Genomic DNA, 19,708 nt, shown 5'->3' with positions numbered 1-19,708 from the left:
GTTTCTCACTTTTGTACCTTGGGTTGTGCTATCTCTTTTGCCTTCCATGTTATCTATCCTGTCATTTTTCCCAACTCAGCATGGCTAACACTTTGTCCTCCTTTTCAGGATCCATCTCTTGTTCTGGAAAGCCATTCCTGATCCTCAGAGTTGAGTTAGTTATCCTTCTTCTTTGTTCCCATAATAGCCTGTGCATAGTGCTACCTTAGATTGTGAGCAACTTTTTGAGCGCAGAGACTACATCTAAACTGCCGCTATTACCATCATACACAGTCAGGAATATAGTTTATCTATAAGTGTGTAAAGTTACCTTTTGTTGCCTGATTGCTGATAGGTGGTGGATTTGAAGCAGGTCTCTTGGTGGGGTGAAGGGGCACTGAAAAGGAAGTTTCACCAACTGGCCTTTCTGGGCTTAGACTGCCATTACTTATCTGGCATTGCCCCCAAATCAAGCTTGAGTTCTGTGTATACTTTCCATTCTGAAGGCTTGAACCACTGCTGTCCACATAATTCCTATTTTGTACCTTCTGACTTACTTCTGATGAACCTTCCTTTTTGATGTATTTCTGGCCTCTACTTAGATCCTGAAGAAGAGGGAAGGAAATTAGGCTGGATTTTTTATGGTTCATTTAAGATAAATGAGGTATTGAACCTCTACATGCATGAGCAAGTCAAGAGAGAGAAAAAACTGACTAATGAACTTTGGTTTTCTTAACATGTAGCCACAGAAGGCCATCCCTTTATGATGGTCATCTAATAGTTCAGAAAGATTCAATTCCTGAAGTGAAATCATAACTTCAATTGATAAGATCAAAAGAAAGAGAAAGAGAAAATTTAAGCAGAGCAGATCTGTTTGCCATTCCACTCAGTGAGGTAAACATACAAGATGAGAGATGTGGACTTACCATTTCCTTAGAATGTCACAAATATTGCTCATGGTGTAATGTACTATCTTTTGAGACCCTGACTTCTATAAGGTTCATCTCCACTGTACTTAAGTTGTTGCTTAAAAAGGAAAAATCCCTAGACCCTGAGCCCCAAACCTGGTTTTTCTCTAAGTACAACTCTTCCTTTAGACTATTGGGTGGATTATCAGAAAACAACCACCACAACACTACCTACTGGTGGGTCTTGAAATCAATTGAGAGGTTTGTGATTGGCATTAAAAAGAGAAAGAAATAGACTAGACTTCAAAGGAGTACATTGTAAGTAGGTGTAATTGTTTGATGAAACTAGTTTTAATTATATGTGTATGTTGTGGTATAAAATATAAAACAAATCTCTTACTCTGGGTCATAGTCATTTAAGTTTCAGAAACAATATTAAACACACTTGTTTCAAATTGTTCTTATAAATATTCTTGAGCATGAAGAAGTAACTGTTATGATTTGGCATGGCATTAAATCCTCTATAGATTATAAGCAAAAGAAATTTGCTTTTCTCTATGGGGATCTTGCTAATCATCTGTCCTCTACTTCATTTATTTTCAAAGTCAACTATAAAAACAACAGTCAGGTTTAAATAATAGCTTACTTTTAGTACTGAATCCTATAATGCTAATAACATTATAACTGTCATTATCATATAATTATCACTATCATAAACAGGTGATAAACTTTATGACCAGTTTCAGTGAAGCACTACAAAATCATACAATGAATAACTGAGGAATTTCTTACTTGATCTCTGACTCGGGAATAGATCCTTCTGTTGAAAGAACTTGCATTCACAAAGCCTGGCCTTAAAAAAATAACTTGGCTTTTTTTTTGCTATTATAAAAGCAATTGCTATGTATTTAGAAAATATAAATAAGTCAATCAAAGAAAATAAAACCACCTATAATCTACTACTCAAAGATAATGATGCTAAACATTTAGGGGTATAGTCTTATAGTCTTTTCTGTCCTTCTTACATATATAACCTCCTCCATGGGTTTTGGTCTATACCTCCAACTCAGCCCAGGGCCCTTTCCACTGAGTCTCAGTGGTATGTGAAAGCTTTTATTCACAAGAAATTTTTCTTCATGTTTTCTTAAGCTGCTTATTCACCACTCTACCACTCCTACCAGTAAATTTTTTTCACCCTGGAGAGAACTAGTTTTCTGCTTTTGCTGATTTACTTTCCTTCTTAACTATGTTTAGGGTATGGGAGGCTTAGGGACCCCACTCTGCCACATTTAGCATTTTCTGATTCTTTCCTTGACTGCCATTTTCCAAGGCATTCAGCAGAAGGTTGTATCCCTTTCCTTGTTTGGTGTTTCTGATAAATTTATGTTTTTTAAAATGCTATTTTTGGTTCATCATGTTTGATATAAGCATTATCATGCTGGGGTTCTAAGACATATATTTTCTTCTCTTTGAGGAGGTGTTATTAATCTGAAGCAAATGGATGATGGGTTCAGGGTGGGGAAATTACAAACCATAAGAAAATATAAGCAAAAGTGAGTGTTTATGATGAGCATTTTTTCTGGGAAGAGAATCCATAACTGTCATCAAATTCTCAAAGAAACTTAGTACCCCATACTGTTCAAGACCCAATGTCAGAGATTTTAAAAAGAGACTCTCCAGGCACCATTCTTCCTTTCATGTTTCATTCTAACCAAATATAACCTACAGGTGTGGTCAAGTTAGGGATTTTTAACTACTTCCTTGAACAAATTATTCCTTTCCAGATCACATTCTATCCATGAGCCTTGGAATCTCTAAAAATAGACAGTTGACCAAATGTGCATTTAATTGTAATATTTTGCCTTCCTAGATCTGGTGGTTGATAACTAGTTGCAGCTTAAAACAAAACAAAACAAAACAAAAAAATAAATGAAGTAAAAACAAAGTTTGTGACAATTCACATATCCTTTTAATGTTTCAAACCTTGAATATACCTGAGGATTAAATCTGGAAATTGTATCAAATTGTTTAATCCAGGAAGAATTCCTCAAGTCTTGATCTCCAGTCTTGACATGGTATCCTAAAGAGAAGTTTTAATTAAATTATCTTCATAAAAACTTGATCTTAAGGGAAAAAGTTAGCCTAATACTCAAAATCGAAAGCAAATTTACTTTGACATTTTATTTAAAAATAAATACATTAACTCTTTAGATATTTATTCACATATCTTCACCATACTCCTTCCACCCTCAAAAGCAAAAATAAAAAAGCCACCAGCTCACTACCAATTATGTTAACTTTTAAAACTCTCTCAAAGACTGTCTTTACATGACAGGTTTGCATTAGATGCCTGAATATCTGGGGTCAAATACTATGGCCATCAGCTGTAGATGTAAAACCAAACATGGTATACTCTTTCTAAAACTCATATATGTTACCATTTAGAATAAAGGCAGATATTTGCCTAAATTTTGCAGCATTTCCATAAAAGCTTTCTTTTCAAGCAATCAAAGAAATTATGGGCGACAGAATAGTACAGAGGAAAGACAGATAAACCCAGATTTGAATTTGGGTTCCTTTCTACTAATGCAAATTCAGGCAAATTATTCACTTCTCTAAACATCAGTTTCCTCTAACACAATAAGCAAAGGATTTTGGGGTCATATGATCCTGGGTTCAAATTCCAACACAACTGAATAATGCCTGTGTTAAGTGTGGGCAAGTTAAATTAAATTCATTATGTCTTATTTTCTTTACCTGTAAAATGGGGCTGATGTTACCTACACCATAGTGCTATTTAAAGGATAAGGGAAATGGATGTTAAAGCTCCTGGTATATAGTTACACTTAATTACGTGGGAACAAACACAATTGTTACAATACACATTAATTTTTAATGTAGTGCCCTCTTCTCCCTAGTTCTCCTGACTTCAGGGAAACAAAAATTTTCCCTAAAAGCACAGACAAGAAAACACTATTTGGCATCACGGATACTGCCATTGAGTCGGCTCTTTCCAAATACTTTCCTTTCAAAATGGACGATATCCTCAAACAGAAAACAGTTCAAAACTTGTTTTCCTTTTCCATAAAAGGAAAAAGGGTTGACTGTCCAAGCTTAGCAGACCATTTAAGAGACCAAACATTCCTTTCGCTCCAATCGGCTTAACTATTGGTAAAAAGGAAATAATACCCACTGTCTTGCAGTAGCAATGGTACAATTATGACAGTGAATACAATTCTCAATCCCAGGTAATTTACATTTTGAGTTCTTATACTTGCATCCTTACATGACTTGTCAGCATGATGCACTTTTTGGCCAACATTCTTAACACTATTTCCAATTAAACATGTGTAATAAACAGTCCTTATTCATAATCACCAACCTAAACTAGGATTATAGAGCTATTAGGTTGGGTCACATGCTACTTTTTTGAGACTGATAGTTGATGTTTCTTACCACATTCCACTGATTTATCACAGCGATGCAACTGCCTAACCTCATGGTTACTGCTGAGGCAACTGCTGGGATCCTGGAGAGAGTTTCTTTCACCATTGCAGTCTGTGCTTTGAATTTGCCTTTGTAAACATGTGGAATAGTGCAACCCTGCCATAGACAGCATGCCCTGAATAGCTTCTTCCTCTGTACTTGTCGAGGTAGGACATTCTCTAAAGAGCAGATAACAAAAAACAAGAGCCTATTTTTTTCCTGATGAATTTTTTTATGAAATTTAAAACTAAAAAAATGTTTTCACATCATTACATCACAATATTGCATGACTACTACCATCAGCAAGCCTACCTTTTAACTGGAATTTCACTTCTAGATGGCTTCTGGCTCTTTTGAAGGAAGTTCCTCATCACATTAGACTCCTCCTTAAAGTTTGATGTTATTTCTTGCTTCTTTTCATCACCTGAACTTTCAGACTCTTCAGTGGTAAAATTATTTTTCTGTGATAATAAAGAATTAAGTGGAAGGAAAGCTACACAAAAATCTCCCTATATCTGAACAAACTGACAAAAAAGACTTGATCCATTTAGGGAAAGTTGACTCTTAATTATCATTGATTCATTTCTATATTTCAGATCAAAAAATGAAAATATCTAGTAACTACAGTAACATAAAACCTTAATAAAAAATACACAGTACAGATTTTCTTTAAGGCAAAATGAAATATAACCTACGAGAAATATAAGATCAGTATAACCAGAAGAGTCTCTCCTTCCATCCCCTTCAAAACCAGACTATATTTATCAAATATAGTCATATAATTGTATGTGTGCATAATTACCACTACAGTGAAGACTCTGTGTCACAAAGTGTCAAAGAAACCAATCTTTTTTTAAATCCTGGGTCAAGATAAATGGGTGGTCATCTTTCCATCAAATAATGTAAAAGTCACAGGGCTTTGGGCTTACCAGTGCAGTACAATCAGGCCCAGAGTCTTCTGAATCAGAAATATCAGAATATTCTGATGATTTATTCCTGAGTTCTGATTTTACACTTGTAAAAAACTCTGAGAAAGAGGGGACAAGACAAGACAAAAGGAGAAAGTTGCTCAAATTTTATGAACAAGGTGATCACCAAAGTCTGTCCAGCTTCTTGGTATGTCTCTCCATCTCTTCCACTCTTTCTTTTTAAGTTTTCACCTCTTCACTTCTTCCCCCCCTCCCAAGGTCTTTCTCCCTAACTGACCAAGCTTTTTCAAAGATATTTGTTTTATTTGTTGAATCTGATTACATATTCCTCATTTGGACAGGCTGACTGCTAGATATTTCTTTCCAAGAAAAAACTCCAGAACTAAAATTAGCTACACGACGCTTTTCACTTTTTCTTTTGTGTAAGTGTTCTCAATAAAACACAAAACGATAAGTCTCCTAAACCTAAAAGGTATCTAAGTAGAGAGTGAATTCAGCAAGCTTACACAGTGGGCTTTAACACTGCCTTTTTCTTCCATGCAGCACTGGCTACACAGCAACCGTTTGGTAAATCCCCACTGATTAGCTGCCTTTTCCCTGGCATGTGAACAAAAGGAGAGTAACCAACTATAGCAATACCAAATTTACTTGGAATTAGCAGTAACTGATGTATTTAACATGGGATAAATAAAAGTTAGTTACCTGAAGCATTTACTTGTCAAGTACCAAAATTTTTATTTTAACTACTTTTTAAAAATAAAAGGGGGTTCATTCCAGGCATGCAAGGACGGTTCAACATAAGAAAATCAATCAATGTATTACAACACATTAAAAATTAGACAGGGAAAAATCAAATGATCATCTCAATAGATGCTGAAAAAGCATTTGACAAAATCCAACATCCGTTTTTGATAAAAACACTTCAAAAGGTAGGAATTGAAGGAAACTTCCTCAATATGATCAAGAGCATATATGAAAAACCCACAGCCAGCATAGTACTCAATGGTGAGAGACTGAAAGCCTTCCCTCTAAGATCAGGAACAAGACAAGGATGCCCGCTGTCACCACTGTTATTCAACATTGTGCTGGAAGTGCTAGCCAGGGCAATCCGGCAAGACAAAGAAATAAAAGGCATCCAATTGGAAAAGAAGAAGTAAAACTGCCATTGTTTGCAGATGATATGATCTTATATCTGGAAAACCCTGAGAAATCGACGATATAGCTACTAGAGCTAATAAACAAATTTAGCAAAGTAGCGGGATACAAGACTAATGCACATAAGTCAGTAATGTTTCTATATGCTAGAAATGAACAAACTGAAGAGACACTCAGAAAAAGATACCATTTTCAATAGCAACTAAAAAAATCAAGTACCTAGGAATCAACTTAACCAAAGATGTAAAAGACCTATACAAAGGAAACTACATAACTCTACTAAAAGAAATAGAAGGGGACCTTAAAAGATGGAAAAATATTCCATGTTCATGGATAGGAAGGCTAAATGTCATTAAGATGTCAATTCTACCCAAACTCATCTACAGATTCAATGCAATCCCAATCAAAATTCCAACAACCTACTTTGCAGACTTGGAAAAGCTAGTTATCAAATTTATTTAGAAAGGGAAGATGCCTCGAATTGCTAAAGACACTCTAAAAAAGAAAAACGAAGTGGGAGGACTTACACTCCCTGACTTTGAAGCTTATTATAAACCCACAGTTGTCAAAACAGCATGGTACTGGCACAAAGATAGACATATAGATCAATGGAATCAAATTGAGAATTCAGAGATAGACCCTCAGATCTATGGCTGACTGATCTTTGATAAGGCCCCCAAAGTCACTGAACTGAGTCATAATGGTCACACCCTACACAAAAATTAACTCAAAATGGACCAAAGATCTCAATATAAAAGAAAGTACCATAAAACTCCTAGAAGATAATGTAGGAAAACATCTTCAAGACCTTGTATTAGGCGGCCACTTCCTAGACTTTACACCCAAAGCACAAGCAACAAAAGAGAAAATAGATAAATGGGAACTCCTCAAGCTTAGAAGTTTCTGCACCTCAAAGGAATTTCTCAAAAAGGTAAAGAGGCAGCCAACTCAATGGGAAAAAATTTTTGGAAACCATGTATCTGACAAAAGACTGATATCTTGCATATATAAAGAAATCCTACAACTCAATGACAATAGTATAGACAGCCCAATTATAAAATGGGCAAAAGATATGAAAAGACGGTTCTCTGAAGAGGAAATACAAATGGCCAAGAAACACATGAAAAAATGTTCAGCTTCACTAGCTATTAGAGAGATGCAAATTAAGACCACAATGAGATATCATCTAACACCGATTAGAGTGGCTGCCATTAAACAAACAGGAAACTACAAATGCTGGAGAGGATGTGGAGAAATTGGAACTCTTATTCATTGTTGGTGGGACTGTATAATGGTTCAGCCACTCTGGAAGTCAGTCTGGCAGTTCCTTAGAAAACTAGATATAGAGTTACCATTCGATCCAGCAATTGCACTTCTCGGTATATACCCGGAAGGTCGGAAAGCAGTGACACGAACAGATATCTGCATGCCAATGTTCATAGCAGCATTATTCACAATAGCCAAGAGATGGAAACAACCCAAATGTCCTTCAACAGATGAGTGGATAAATAAAATGTGGTATATACACACGATGGAATACTACACGGCAGTAAGAAGGAACGATCTCGTGAAACATATGACAACATGGATGAACCTTGAAGATGTAATGCTGAGCAAAATAAGCCAGGCACAAAAAGAAATATTATATGCTACCACTAATGTGAACTTTGAAAAATGTAAAACAAATGGTTTATAATGTAGAATGTAGGGGAACTAGCAATAGAGAACAGTTAAGGAAGGGGGAACAGTAATCCAAGAAGAACAGATAAGCTATTTAACGTTCTGGGGATGCCCAGGAATGACTACGGTCTGTTAATTTCTGATGGATATAGTAGGAACAAGTTCACAGAAATGTTGCTATATTAGGTAACTTTCTTGGGGTAAAGTAGGAACAGGTTGGAAGTAAAGCAGTTATCTTAGGTTAGTTGTCTTTTTCTTACTCCCTTGTTATGGTCTATTTGAAATGTTCTTTTATTGTATTTTTTTTTTAATTTTTTTTTCATACAGTTGATTTAAAAAAGAAAGAAAAGTTTAAAAAAAAAAAAAAAACCAGGAAAAAATATGTAGTGCTGTAGTGCCCCCCTGAGGAGCATGTGGAGAATGCAGGGGTAATGGCCTACCCCACCTGGATGGTTGCTAACATGACCACAGACATAGGGGACTGGTGGTTTGATGGGTTGAGCCCTCTACCATAGGTTTTACCCTTGGGAAGACAGTTGCTGCAAAGGAGAGACTAGGCCTCCCTATAATTGTGCCTAAGAGCCTTCTCCCGAATGCCTCTTTGTTGCTCAGATGTGGCCCTCTCTCTCTAAGCCAACTTGAGAGGTGAAATCACTGCCCTCCCCGCTACGTGGGATCAGACACCCAGGGGAGTGAATCTCCCTGGCAACGTGGAATATGACTCCCAGGGAGGAATGTAGACCCGGCATCGTGGGATGGAGAACATCTTCTTGACCAAAAGGGGGATGTGAAAGGAAATGAAATAAGCTTCAGTGGCAGAGAGATTCCAAAAGGAGCCGAGAGGTCACTCTGGTGGGCACTCTTACGCACAATTTAGACAACCCTTTTTAGGTTCTAAAGAATTGGGGTAGCTGGTGGTGGATACCTGAAACTATCAAACTGCAACCCAGAACCCATGAATCTCGAAGACAGTTGTATAAAAATGTAGCTTATGAGGGGTGACAATGGGATTGGGAAAGCCATAAGGACCACACTCCACTTTGTTTAGTTTATGGATGGATGAGTAGAAAAATAGGGGAAGGAAACAAACAGACAAAGGTACCCAGTGTTCTTTTTTACTTCAATTGCTCTTTTTCACTCTAATTATTATTCTTGTTATTTTTGTGTGTGTGCTAATGAAGGTGTCAGGGATTGATTTAGGTGATGAATGTACAACTATGTAATGGTACTGTAAACAATCGAAAGTACAATTTGTTTTGTATGACTGCGTGGTATGTGAATATATCTCAATAAAATGATGATTAAAAAAAAAAAAAAAAAAAAAAAAAGAAAGTACCATAAAACTCCTAGAAGATAATGTAGGAAAACATCTTCAAGACCTTGTATTAGGAGGCCACTTCCTAGACTTTACACCCAAAGCACAAGCAACAAAAGAGAAAATAGATAAATGGGAACTCCTCAAGCTTAGAAGTTTCTGCACCTCAAAGGAATTTCTCAAAAAGGTAAAGAGGCAGCCAACTCAATGGGAAAAAATTTTTGGAAACCATGTATCTGACAAAAGACTGATATCTTGCATATACAAAGAAATCCTACAACTCAATGACAATAGTACAGACAGCCCAATTATAAAATGGGCAAAAGATATGAAAAGACAGTTCTCTGAAGAGGAAATACAAATGACCAAGAAACACATGAAAAAATGTTCAGCTTCACTAGCTATTAGAGAGATGCAAATTAAGACCACAATGAGATACCATCTAACACCGGTTAGAATGGCTGCCATTAAACAAACAGGAAACTACAAATGCTGGAGGGGATGTGGAGAAATTGGAACTCTTATTCATTGTTGGTGGGACTGTATAATGGTTCAGCCACTCTGGAAGTCAGTCTGGCAGTTCCTTAGAAAACTAGAGATAGAGCTACCATTCGATCCAGCGATTGCACTCCTCGGTATATACCCGGAAGATCGGAAAGCAGTGACACGAACAGATATCTGCACGCCAATGTTCATAGCAGCATTATTCACAATTGCCAAGAGATGGAAACAACCCAAATGTCCTTCAACAGATGAGTGGATAAATAAAATGTGGTATATACACATGATGGAATACTATATAATGGTACTGTAAACAATCGAAAGTACGATTTGTTTTGTATGACTGCGTGGTATGTGAATATATCTCAATAAAATGATGATAAAAAAAAAAAAAAAAAAGAATTGGGGTAGCTGGTGGTGGATACCTGAAACTATCAAACTACAACCCAGAACCCATGAATCTCGAAGACAATTGTATAAAAATGTAGCTTATGAGGGGTGACAATGGGATTGGGAAAGCCATAAGGACCACACTCCACTTTGTCTAGTTCATGAATGGATGAGTAGAAAAATAGGGGAAGGAAACAAACAAACAGACAAAGGTACCCAGTGTTCTTTTTTACTTCAATTGCTCTTTTTCACTTTAATTATTATTCTTGTTATTTTTGTGTGTGTGCTAATGAAGGTGTCAGGGATTGATTTAGGTGATGAATGTACAACTATGTAATGGTACTGTGAACAATCGAATGTACGATTTGTTTTGTATGACTGCGTGGTATGTGAATATATCTCAATAAAATGAAGATTAAAAAAAAATAATAAAAGGCTATTGGCAGGCACTGCAAAACTTTGAGAAATTAAGACTTCAAAGAAGAAAGACCTTAAGAAGATGTTACTATTTTATCACACTGATGATAACCAATGAAAAACCAAGTACAGGCATTCTTGTGAACAGGACAAAACAAACCAACAAACAAACAAAACCCAAACCACTAACAGCTTCAAATCAACTAATTATATACGTGTGTGTGTATATACATACGTGTGTGTATGTGTGTATATATATACACACACACATATATATATACATATATACACACATATAATCTTCTAATTCCAAAGTCATGAATACTTTAAATAAGTGAGAGTCCAGGTGATTCTTTTAAAACCTCTGTCACTAGATGAGGTGGCTCTGACCCCACCCACATGCTTATCACTAAAACACCTTCACAGAGCACTGCTTCAGTTGGCATTCACACCCAGTATTTTCCTAATGGATGAACTACTCAGAAATACTTCAGATTTTACAAGAGAGTATTGGAGACATAAAAATTTCAATCCTACTTACAAACTTCAGAACATTAAAATTAGCAAGTATTATCACAAAAGCAACAAGCACAACTTTAAATGACCATTAAAACAAACATACTGTTAAGTGGTTTTTGAGATTCTTCATTTTCCATCCCCTCTATTCCTGAACTCTCTTCTATCTTCATTTTTGCCTTTTTTGTCCTTCTCTTATCCTCTTCATTTTCGCTATCTGCTGTATAAAGACTCTGATCTGTGAAGGGCTGTCTCTCATCTCTGTGGCATAAGGAAACAATCAAGTCAGACAAAGGTGCAAGACTATGGAGCCAAACAGTATCAGACTGTCCCTTAATTTACATATTTGCATATTTCAGTCAGCTGTGTAACAGTATGAACTAGGGATTAAATGAACAAAGGGAATATACTGAAAATTAATCTGTGATACTTTGATCTACTTTACATACTTAATTATTCTTCCGTTTGTCAGCAGTAATCGTAGATCATTATCTTTCGCTCTCCACTCAGGTACCGTGGAAGATGGCTGGATATGTTTGTTGAATTTTCCATTCAGTTTAGAGCTCAAGATGTCCTTAAAGTATAAAAGCAGAACTTACTTAACCTCCACATTCAAATATGCCTGCCTGGCCACAGGAATACAGTATACCTGCCCCTCTCCACCTTTACTGCCCTGCATCTCCAGGGTTGCAAAAACCAAAGCATAAACATGGCTCATCTTTATGGAGGGCCACTGACAATAGAGCACATTCTATAAAGTAGAATGCAAAACTTGCATAAAATGAATTCAAAGACATTTGAATCTTGCAGAAGAGTGAAAAGCTGGAGAAGCACTACCTTAATGTATTTTAATTCTCATCCCTTTGTTTTTTCCCTCTGAAGTGCCTGCTGCTGGGTCCCTCCCATTCACCCTATCCTGAACCAAATACCCAGTCTTCCCACCAGGCACTGTCAGCAACTTACAGGCCACACCCCACCACTATCATTAGGAACAAAGGCCACCATATGACATAAAGGTACAACAATTGCTGGGTTTTAATAGATAAAAATTAACACTTTTTTGTGGTAATTTCTTTCCTGAATAAAAAGTAGAACCTTTCATAATAAGCTAAATCTTCCCCAAAATGGCTATGAATTAAATAGGTTTAGAACAGCAATACAATCTGAAAACAATATAATTATATACAACATTAATTTCTATATAACTTTCTTCTATACTTTAAATTCAGAGAACACCTTTATCTTATTCATTTTAAATGACTGCCAATCTCTACCTAAAAAATAAAATTACAGATGATACACATCTCATCATAAACTCTTTATCATGTCTTATAAAGGCCCTGCATTGATTTTGTTACTGCCTCACACTCTTCCCTTTGTCCATTAGGCCAGTGTTTCTCAAACTTTAATGGGGTTACGAACCACCTGAGTCTCCTGTTAAAAAATGCAGACTCTGATTCTCATTTTAACATTTCTAACCATCTCCCAGGTGACTGGTGTTGGTCTAAGTATGGGTGTTCTGCACTTGCTCTTCCCCCTGCCTATAAAGCTATTCCACAAATCTCGATGTATCCATCTGACTTCTTCCATTATTAAAGGGTCGGTTCCAAAGTCACAAAACAGCCAGCCACCCCCAGCTCTTTTATTCTATTGCTCTATTGTTCTGGTTTCCTTCATACCACTTATTATTAGCTGAAATTATATTAAATTATTTTATGTATCTGTCTCCTCATCCTTCCAACCTCAATTAGAATGGAAAGCTTCATGAGGGCAGGACTTAAGTTTGTTCATTCTGGTTTCTTCTCTGGAGCCTAGAAGAGCATATGGCACTTTGTAAACAATAAACTTGTCAGTGAATGACTGAGATGTATTTATCCCACTTCTACACTGGTATTAAGAAAGATTAAGCACCATCCCCAAACACAAGGTTTACCTATTGGTTGATAACAATGATGTTACTATAGCAAAGATTAGATAATGGTCAGACCATTTTCTTTTTATTAAACTTGTATAAAGAATTTTAAGGAACAATCAAGTTCCTTTATGTTATCATAAAACATAATACTTGCCTCTTCCCATGGACACATCTCTAGCCTCTTGAGGACCTCCCTTGTGTGGAGTTCTAAGATGTCTAGGTTAGAAGGAGTTCGGACATTATGGTCTCGAAGTTTCCTCATTTTTCGTCGGGAATGGTATGGAGAAGTTGCTTCATTTGAGGATCGTGAAACTGGACACACAGTAGGAATTCCCTGAGATTTAACTGGTTTGCCATTTTCCTCCTTTAAGAATTAAATTCACAGTATTTCTGTAACAAGGCTATACACATGCCTGAATAATTAGCCATAAAAATATTTCAGCAAACAAAAACCATTCAATTTAATCATATAAAAAAAGCCCAAATCATAAGATGCAAACAACTTTGCAGAGACCTTTCTTCCCTTTTTTATCCCACATAATATACTATGAACCTATTTCCTTAATTTTAAAGGCTGTAGTATTCCACTGTATGGACACAGCATAATTTATTGACCAACTACTTACTGGTAGCTATTTAGGTTACTGCCATTTTTTTTCCAATAATAAACATACTTTCAAAAACATATTTACATAAATCAATAATTAGTTTTTTACATCGAAGTCACATATATATGTAGTTTTAAAAATTAAATACTCTATGTAAAGCATAGGAGAAATAGCAGTCTACTCTTCCCCATCCCTAAATCCCATTTCTACAGAGGCAACCACTTGAAGCTTTTATAGCTGTTTTTTTTCCTTTCAGTTATTTGCCTCCAGATTTCTAAATAACATATTTACACTGTTATTACTTGCTTTTTCAGTTTCAGACTTCCTACTATGCAAGATGAGGTCTTAACCCTTGTATATTTCTCTCCAAATGTACAAACACTTCTATTTCCTTCAATATTCAGTAAACTGGACTCAGTAAAAATTATTCACAACCCAGTGCCACATAACATACTATTATTGAATTTCCTTTCTTTTATATCCTTTGGTTTTCCCTTGAGCTTATAATTATCTCATTTTCCATCTGCTTTGTTTTCTATATATTTTATCATGAATTGATCCCCAAATTCTTCAAAAACACAAACATTCAAATACATTAGGTTATCTATCAATTTCATATTTTTCTTTGGAGACATCCCTCCTGGATAGAATAGCCAGATAAAGCACAGGATACCCAGTTAAATTTAATTTCAGATAAACAACACATTGTATAAGTATATCCCATGTAGTGCTTGGGATATACTTACACGAGGAAAAATATTCACTGTTTATCTGAAATGCAAATTTAACTGTATTTTTATTTGATAAAGGTGGCAACATTACTTCTGGAGTCTTGCATCCTCCTGTTCCAAACTAAACTGCTTGCTTTCTGGAACGGCACATGTCATCAAAGGCCTTTTCTGACCTGCTCCCAACCCCATTTTATAACTGCAATCTCTACCACCATCTCCTGCTGTCACTCTCTATCCTTTCTATCCTGCTTTATTTTTCTTCACAGCACCTGCCAATTCCTGATACACTAAAACATTTATGGTTTGCCTCTTCCTATCAAGCTCCATGAGGGCAGGGTCTTTGTTTTGTTCACTGCTCTGTGCCCATCCTAGATAGAATATGGCACAAAGTCAGTACTCAGTAGTTGTTGAGAGAATGAATTCCATGTCTCCATTCTCTTGTTGGTTTATTCCCTCTTTTTTGGAAAAGCACATGCTCCATGGGTTTTCTGAGAAAGGGTACATGGAGAAAAAATTTTTGAGAGCTTGCCTCTTTGACATCTTTATTGTACCATCATAGTTGATTTATAGCTTGGCTAGATACAGAATTCTAAGCTGTCTCTACCCCCACCCCACCCCCAGAACGTTAAAGACATTGTTCCATTGTCTTTCTAGCTTTCAGTGTTATTGTTGAGAAATCTGATATCATCCCTAATGCTTTTTAGGATATTCTTTGTTATATTGTAAGCTAAAATTTCACTACAATGTGACTTGGTATAGGTCTTTTTTCATCTACCACACTGGGCATTCTGTAGTGCTCTCAATCTGGAAAGTTGTGTCCTTAAATTCTCAACCATTTTCTTGGATTATTCCTTTGATAATCTTGTTTTCTCTGTTGTCTCTTTCTGAAATTATTATTTTTATGTTAATGTCATAAAATGACCTAATTTTTTATTCCTTCTTCTTTTTCTTTTTTTTTTTTTAACTCTGTGGGAGATTTTCTCAACTTTATCTTCCAGTCATGCTATTGAATTTTGTTTCCATTGTATTTTTAATTTCCAAGAACCCTCTTTTCTTTCTTCTCTGAATGCTCCTTTGTTATATCCTGCTTTTTTCAGGGAGGAAATCTTTTCTTTCTTGAGGATATCAATTATACTTGGGTATTGGACTGAAGACTTATTTATTTGTTTATTGATTGGTCTGTGTTTTCATGTTAGGTGATCTACTCTTTGTGGCTCTCTAGGCACTTTTAAAAGGGAAGCATTAAAAAGCTAATTGGTTTCAAAAAATGGTGCTAAAAAATCTGAATCAACATATGGGAAAAAATATGTCTTGACCTACCTTACACTATACACAAAAATTCAATATTGGTTATTTACCTAAATGTAAAAGCTTCTAGGAAAAAAATAAAAAATATCTTTAAGATCTTGGGGTAGGCAAAGATTTCTTAGAGAGAACACACACAAAAAACACTAACTACAAAAGAAAAAAAATGATAAATTGAAACTCATCAAAACTAAAGACTTCTGTTCATCAAAAGACACTTAAAATAATGAAGAGATAAGCCACAGGCTGGAGGAAAATATTTGATATACCATACACATATCTGACAAAGAACTTAAATCCCGAATATGTAATGAACTTTACAAAAAAATAATAAAAACACCTTTATTTTTAAAATAGGCAAAAATCTCAGACAGACATCTTATAAAAGATATACATATAGCCACACACACTAAAAGGTGCCCATCATTATTGATCTTAAGGAAAATGCAAATTAACATCACAATGAAGTAACATTTCATACTCTCTAGAATAACAAAAATTTAAAAGACTGAAAACAGCAAATATTGGCAAGAAAATGGAACAAGTGGAACTCTTAAACATTACTGGTGGGGAAATAAAATGGCACAACCACTTTGGAAAACTGTTTGGCACATTCTCATAGAGTTAAAAATTCACCTACCCAGGTTTGCATAGGTTAGTGTGAAACAGAGACACATCCCAAAGTAATTTCGGCAGAGAATAAAAATATATATGCAGGGCCCCCTGAGAAGCTGGGGGAAATGCAGAGGTGTTGGGCTTCCTCACCTGGATTGTTGCTGATGTATTAACAAACGTTGAGGACTGGCAGTTTGATGTGCTGAGCCCTCTATCACGGGACTTGCCCTTATGAAGGTTGTTACTGCAAAGGAGAGGCTAAACCTGCTTATAATTGTGCCTAAGAGTCTCCCCCTGAGAACCTCTTTGTTGCTCAGATGTGGCCCTCTCTCTCTCTAGCTAAGCCAGCTTGGCAGGTGAACTCACTGTCCTCCCCCACTACGTGGGATCTGACACCCAAGGTTATAAATCTCCCTGGCAATGTGGGATATGACTCCCGAGGATGAATCTGGACCCAACATTGTGGGATTGAGAACATCTTCTTGATCAAAAGGGAGATGCAAAACGAAACGAAATAAATTTTCAGTGGCTGAGAGATTTCAAATGGAGTTGAGAGATCACTCTGGTGGGCATTCTTAAGCACTATATAGATAACCCTTTTTAGGTTTTAATGCATTGGAATAGCTAGAAGTAAATACCTGAATCTATCAAACTGCAACCCAGTAACCTTGACTCTTGAAGATGATTGTATAACAATGTAGCTTACAAGGGGTGACAGTGTGATTGTGAAAACTTTGTGGCTCACACTCCCTTTATCCAGTGTATGGATGAATGAGTAGAAAAATGGGGACAAAAAACTAAATGAAAAATAGGGTGTGTGTGTGGGGGATGATTTGGGTGTTCTTTTTTACTTTTATTTTTTTATTTCTTATTTTCACTTTTTCTGTTAAAAGGAAAATGTTCAAAAAATAGATTGGGGTGATGAATGCACAACTATATGATGGTACTGTGAATAGTTGATTGTACACTTTGGATGACTGTATGGTATGTGACTATATCTCAATGAAACTGAGTTAAAAAAAAAATTCACCTACCCTATGACTTCACAATTCTACTCCCAGAAACTTATCCAAGTAAAATGAAAACATACATTTACCACAAAAAGACAGAGAAGAATTTTTATAGCAGTTTTATTCATAAAGGCCAAATCTGGATACAAGGCCAATAGCCATCAACAGAAGAATGAGAAACAAATTATGGTATATTCATTCAATGGAATACGACTCAGCAACGAAAGGAAACCAAATGTGTAACAACATGGATGAATCTCAAAGCATTATGTTAAGTGAAAGAAGTCAGACACAAAAAGAATATGATTCCTTTTATTTGAAATACAAGAACAGGCAGACTAATATATGATAACAGTGACAGAAATCAGAACAGTAGTGGCCGACTGGAGTCAGGGCTTGACTGGAAGGGGCATTTCTGGGGTGATGAAAATGATCTATATTTCAATTGGAGTGTTGATTATAAGAGTATATACATTTGTCAGAACTCAAATTGTAACTTATGATCTGTATATTTCACTGTATGTAAAATTTACTTCATAAAAACAGAAAAGCTAATTGGGAGCCTGTCTGAGTGGGGCTTTATCAGCTGGTGGATTTCACTCTCAGAGGTCTGTATGGGTTGGGCTATTCCACTGGAAGATTTCCAACTGGAAGTATCTTGTGAATTTTTTTCTAGATCTGGGAGGTACAGTCTGGGCTACCTCTGTTTTGGTAGCCAAGTGGAAGAAGAAGCATTTGCTATGTAATTCTCCTGTTTTCAATATGGAACCAATCTCCCCTCAGCTGTGTTCAGAGTCCCAAAGTCCACAGTCTCAGATTCAACCTCTTAAGTAAATCTCTAGTTTTCTACAAGTGCTAAGGAAGGGACTTGGAAATCTACTTGCTTTGTAAATAGATTTTTAATCAATCCTATTTTCAATCCCACATCCACTCTCATATTTAAAGGGTCCTAGTGTCCCCAATTCCTAAGATTTCTGAAGATTCTGGTTTATAAATAATCCTGCTTTTAGTCTTCCCCCATTGCCCACAGAGGTATCAGCTCTCTCTGGCTGTGAAGTCAGTTACCACTTGTCCATTTGCTTTCCAGCTTCCAAAATTTTGTTGGAGTTTTTGTCTCTATCATTCTGTCTTCAGGGATGTATTTTGTTTGTTTGTTTGTTTGTTTGTTTTCTTACTGTCATTTTAGTTCTCAGGGTGGTAGTGTTAAGCAGATACGTTCAATCTACCAAGTTTAACTGGAATCCCTTATTAGATTAAAATGGCTCTGATAGGTCAAGGGATATGCCATCTAGAAAACATGAACTAATTATACTACCTTTGTTCTAGTTTGCTAATGCTGCAGAATGCAAAACACCAGAGATGGATTGGCTTTTATACAAAGGGGGTTATTTGGCTACACAGTTACAGTCTTAAGGCCATAAAGTGTCCAAGGTAACACATCAGCAATCGGGTACCTTCAGTGGAGGATGGCCAATGGCGTCCGGAAAACCTCTGTTAGCTGGGAAGGCATGTGGCTGGCGCCTGCTCCAGAGTTCTGGTTTCAAAATGGCTTTCTCCCAGGATGTTCCTCTCTAGCAAGCTTGCTCCTCTTCAAAACGTCACTCACAGCTGCACTGAGTTCCTTTTCTTTGAGTCAGCTCATTTATATGGCTCCACTGATCAAGGCCCACCCTGAATGGGTGGGGCCACGCCTCCATGGAAATATCCCATCAGTTATCATCTACAGTTGGGTGGGGAGCATCTCCACGCAAACAACCTAATCCAAATGTTCCAAGTTAATCCCCACTATTATGTCTGCCCCACAAGACTGCATCAAAGAATACAGCTTTTTCTGGGGGACATAATATGTTCAAACTGGCACAACCTTCCAGGAGAGTGTGAGTGTGGCCATCTCACCACTATTTATATTCCCAGACACCTGATACCATCTTTTCTTTTAATCTTTGCCAATTTGATACATGGTTATATGAAGTCATAACTTATTTGGCAAAATATGGTTAAACATTTTCCCCACATTTTGAGAACATGTTTCATATTTTTATTGGACTAGTCACTTTTATTTCTTCTCTAGTGAAATACCTATTTACTTCCTTTGTACATTTTTCTATTGGCTATCCAGCTGCTTTCAGTACTCTCAAGCCTCCATTAAAAAAAAAAAATTCCTTGACTGTGTTTTCCCAATTATTCTTCCAGGTGTCATTTTACCACTTTAAATTTATAATATTAATTTGGAGTTCACATATTTTCT

General features: G+C 36.3%; 1 protein-coding gene across 1 annotated transcript in view; it reads right to left on the bottom strand.

Annotated features, from left to right (window-relative positions):
- KDM7A (lysine demethylase 7A) overlaps nucleotides 1-19,708 on the bottom strand; it is a 102,388-nt gene that overhangs the window by 7,026 nt on the left and 75,654 nt on the right. The window contains exons 12-19 of the mRNA XM_037836030.1: nucleotides 13,346-13,555; nucleotides 11,726-11,850; nucleotides 11,383-11,537; nucleotides 5,303-5,400; nucleotides 4,686-4,834; nucleotides 4,344-4,552; nucleotides 2,882-2,967; nucleotides 311-584 (exon numbers count right to left, since the gene is read on the bottom strand). Coding sequence (XP_037691958.1) covers nucleotides 311-584; nucleotides 2,882-2,967; nucleotides 4,344-4,552; nucleotides 4,686-4,834; nucleotides 5,303-5,400; nucleotides 11,383-11,537; nucleotides 11,726-11,850; nucleotides 13,346-13,555 — 1,306 coding nt within the window. The remainder of the gene's footprint in view (nucleotides 1-310; nucleotides 585-2,881; nucleotides 2,968-4,343; nucleotides 4,553-4,685; nucleotides 4,835-5,302; nucleotides 5,401-11,382; nucleotides 11,538-11,725; nucleotides 11,851-13,345; nucleotides 13,556-19,708) is intronic.

The sequence above is a fragment of the Choloepus didactylus genome, chromosome 5 (assembly GCF_015220235.1).
Source record: "Choloepus didactylus isolate mChoDid1 chromosome 5, mChoDid1.pri, whole genome shotgun sequence".
NCBI classification, from domain to species: Eukaryota; Metazoa; Chordata; class Mammalia; order Pilosa; family Megalonychidae; genus Choloepus; species Choloepus didactylus.
Note: the sequence above shows the minus strand (reverse complement) of the source record. Positions and strands in the feature narration are given on the sequence as shown.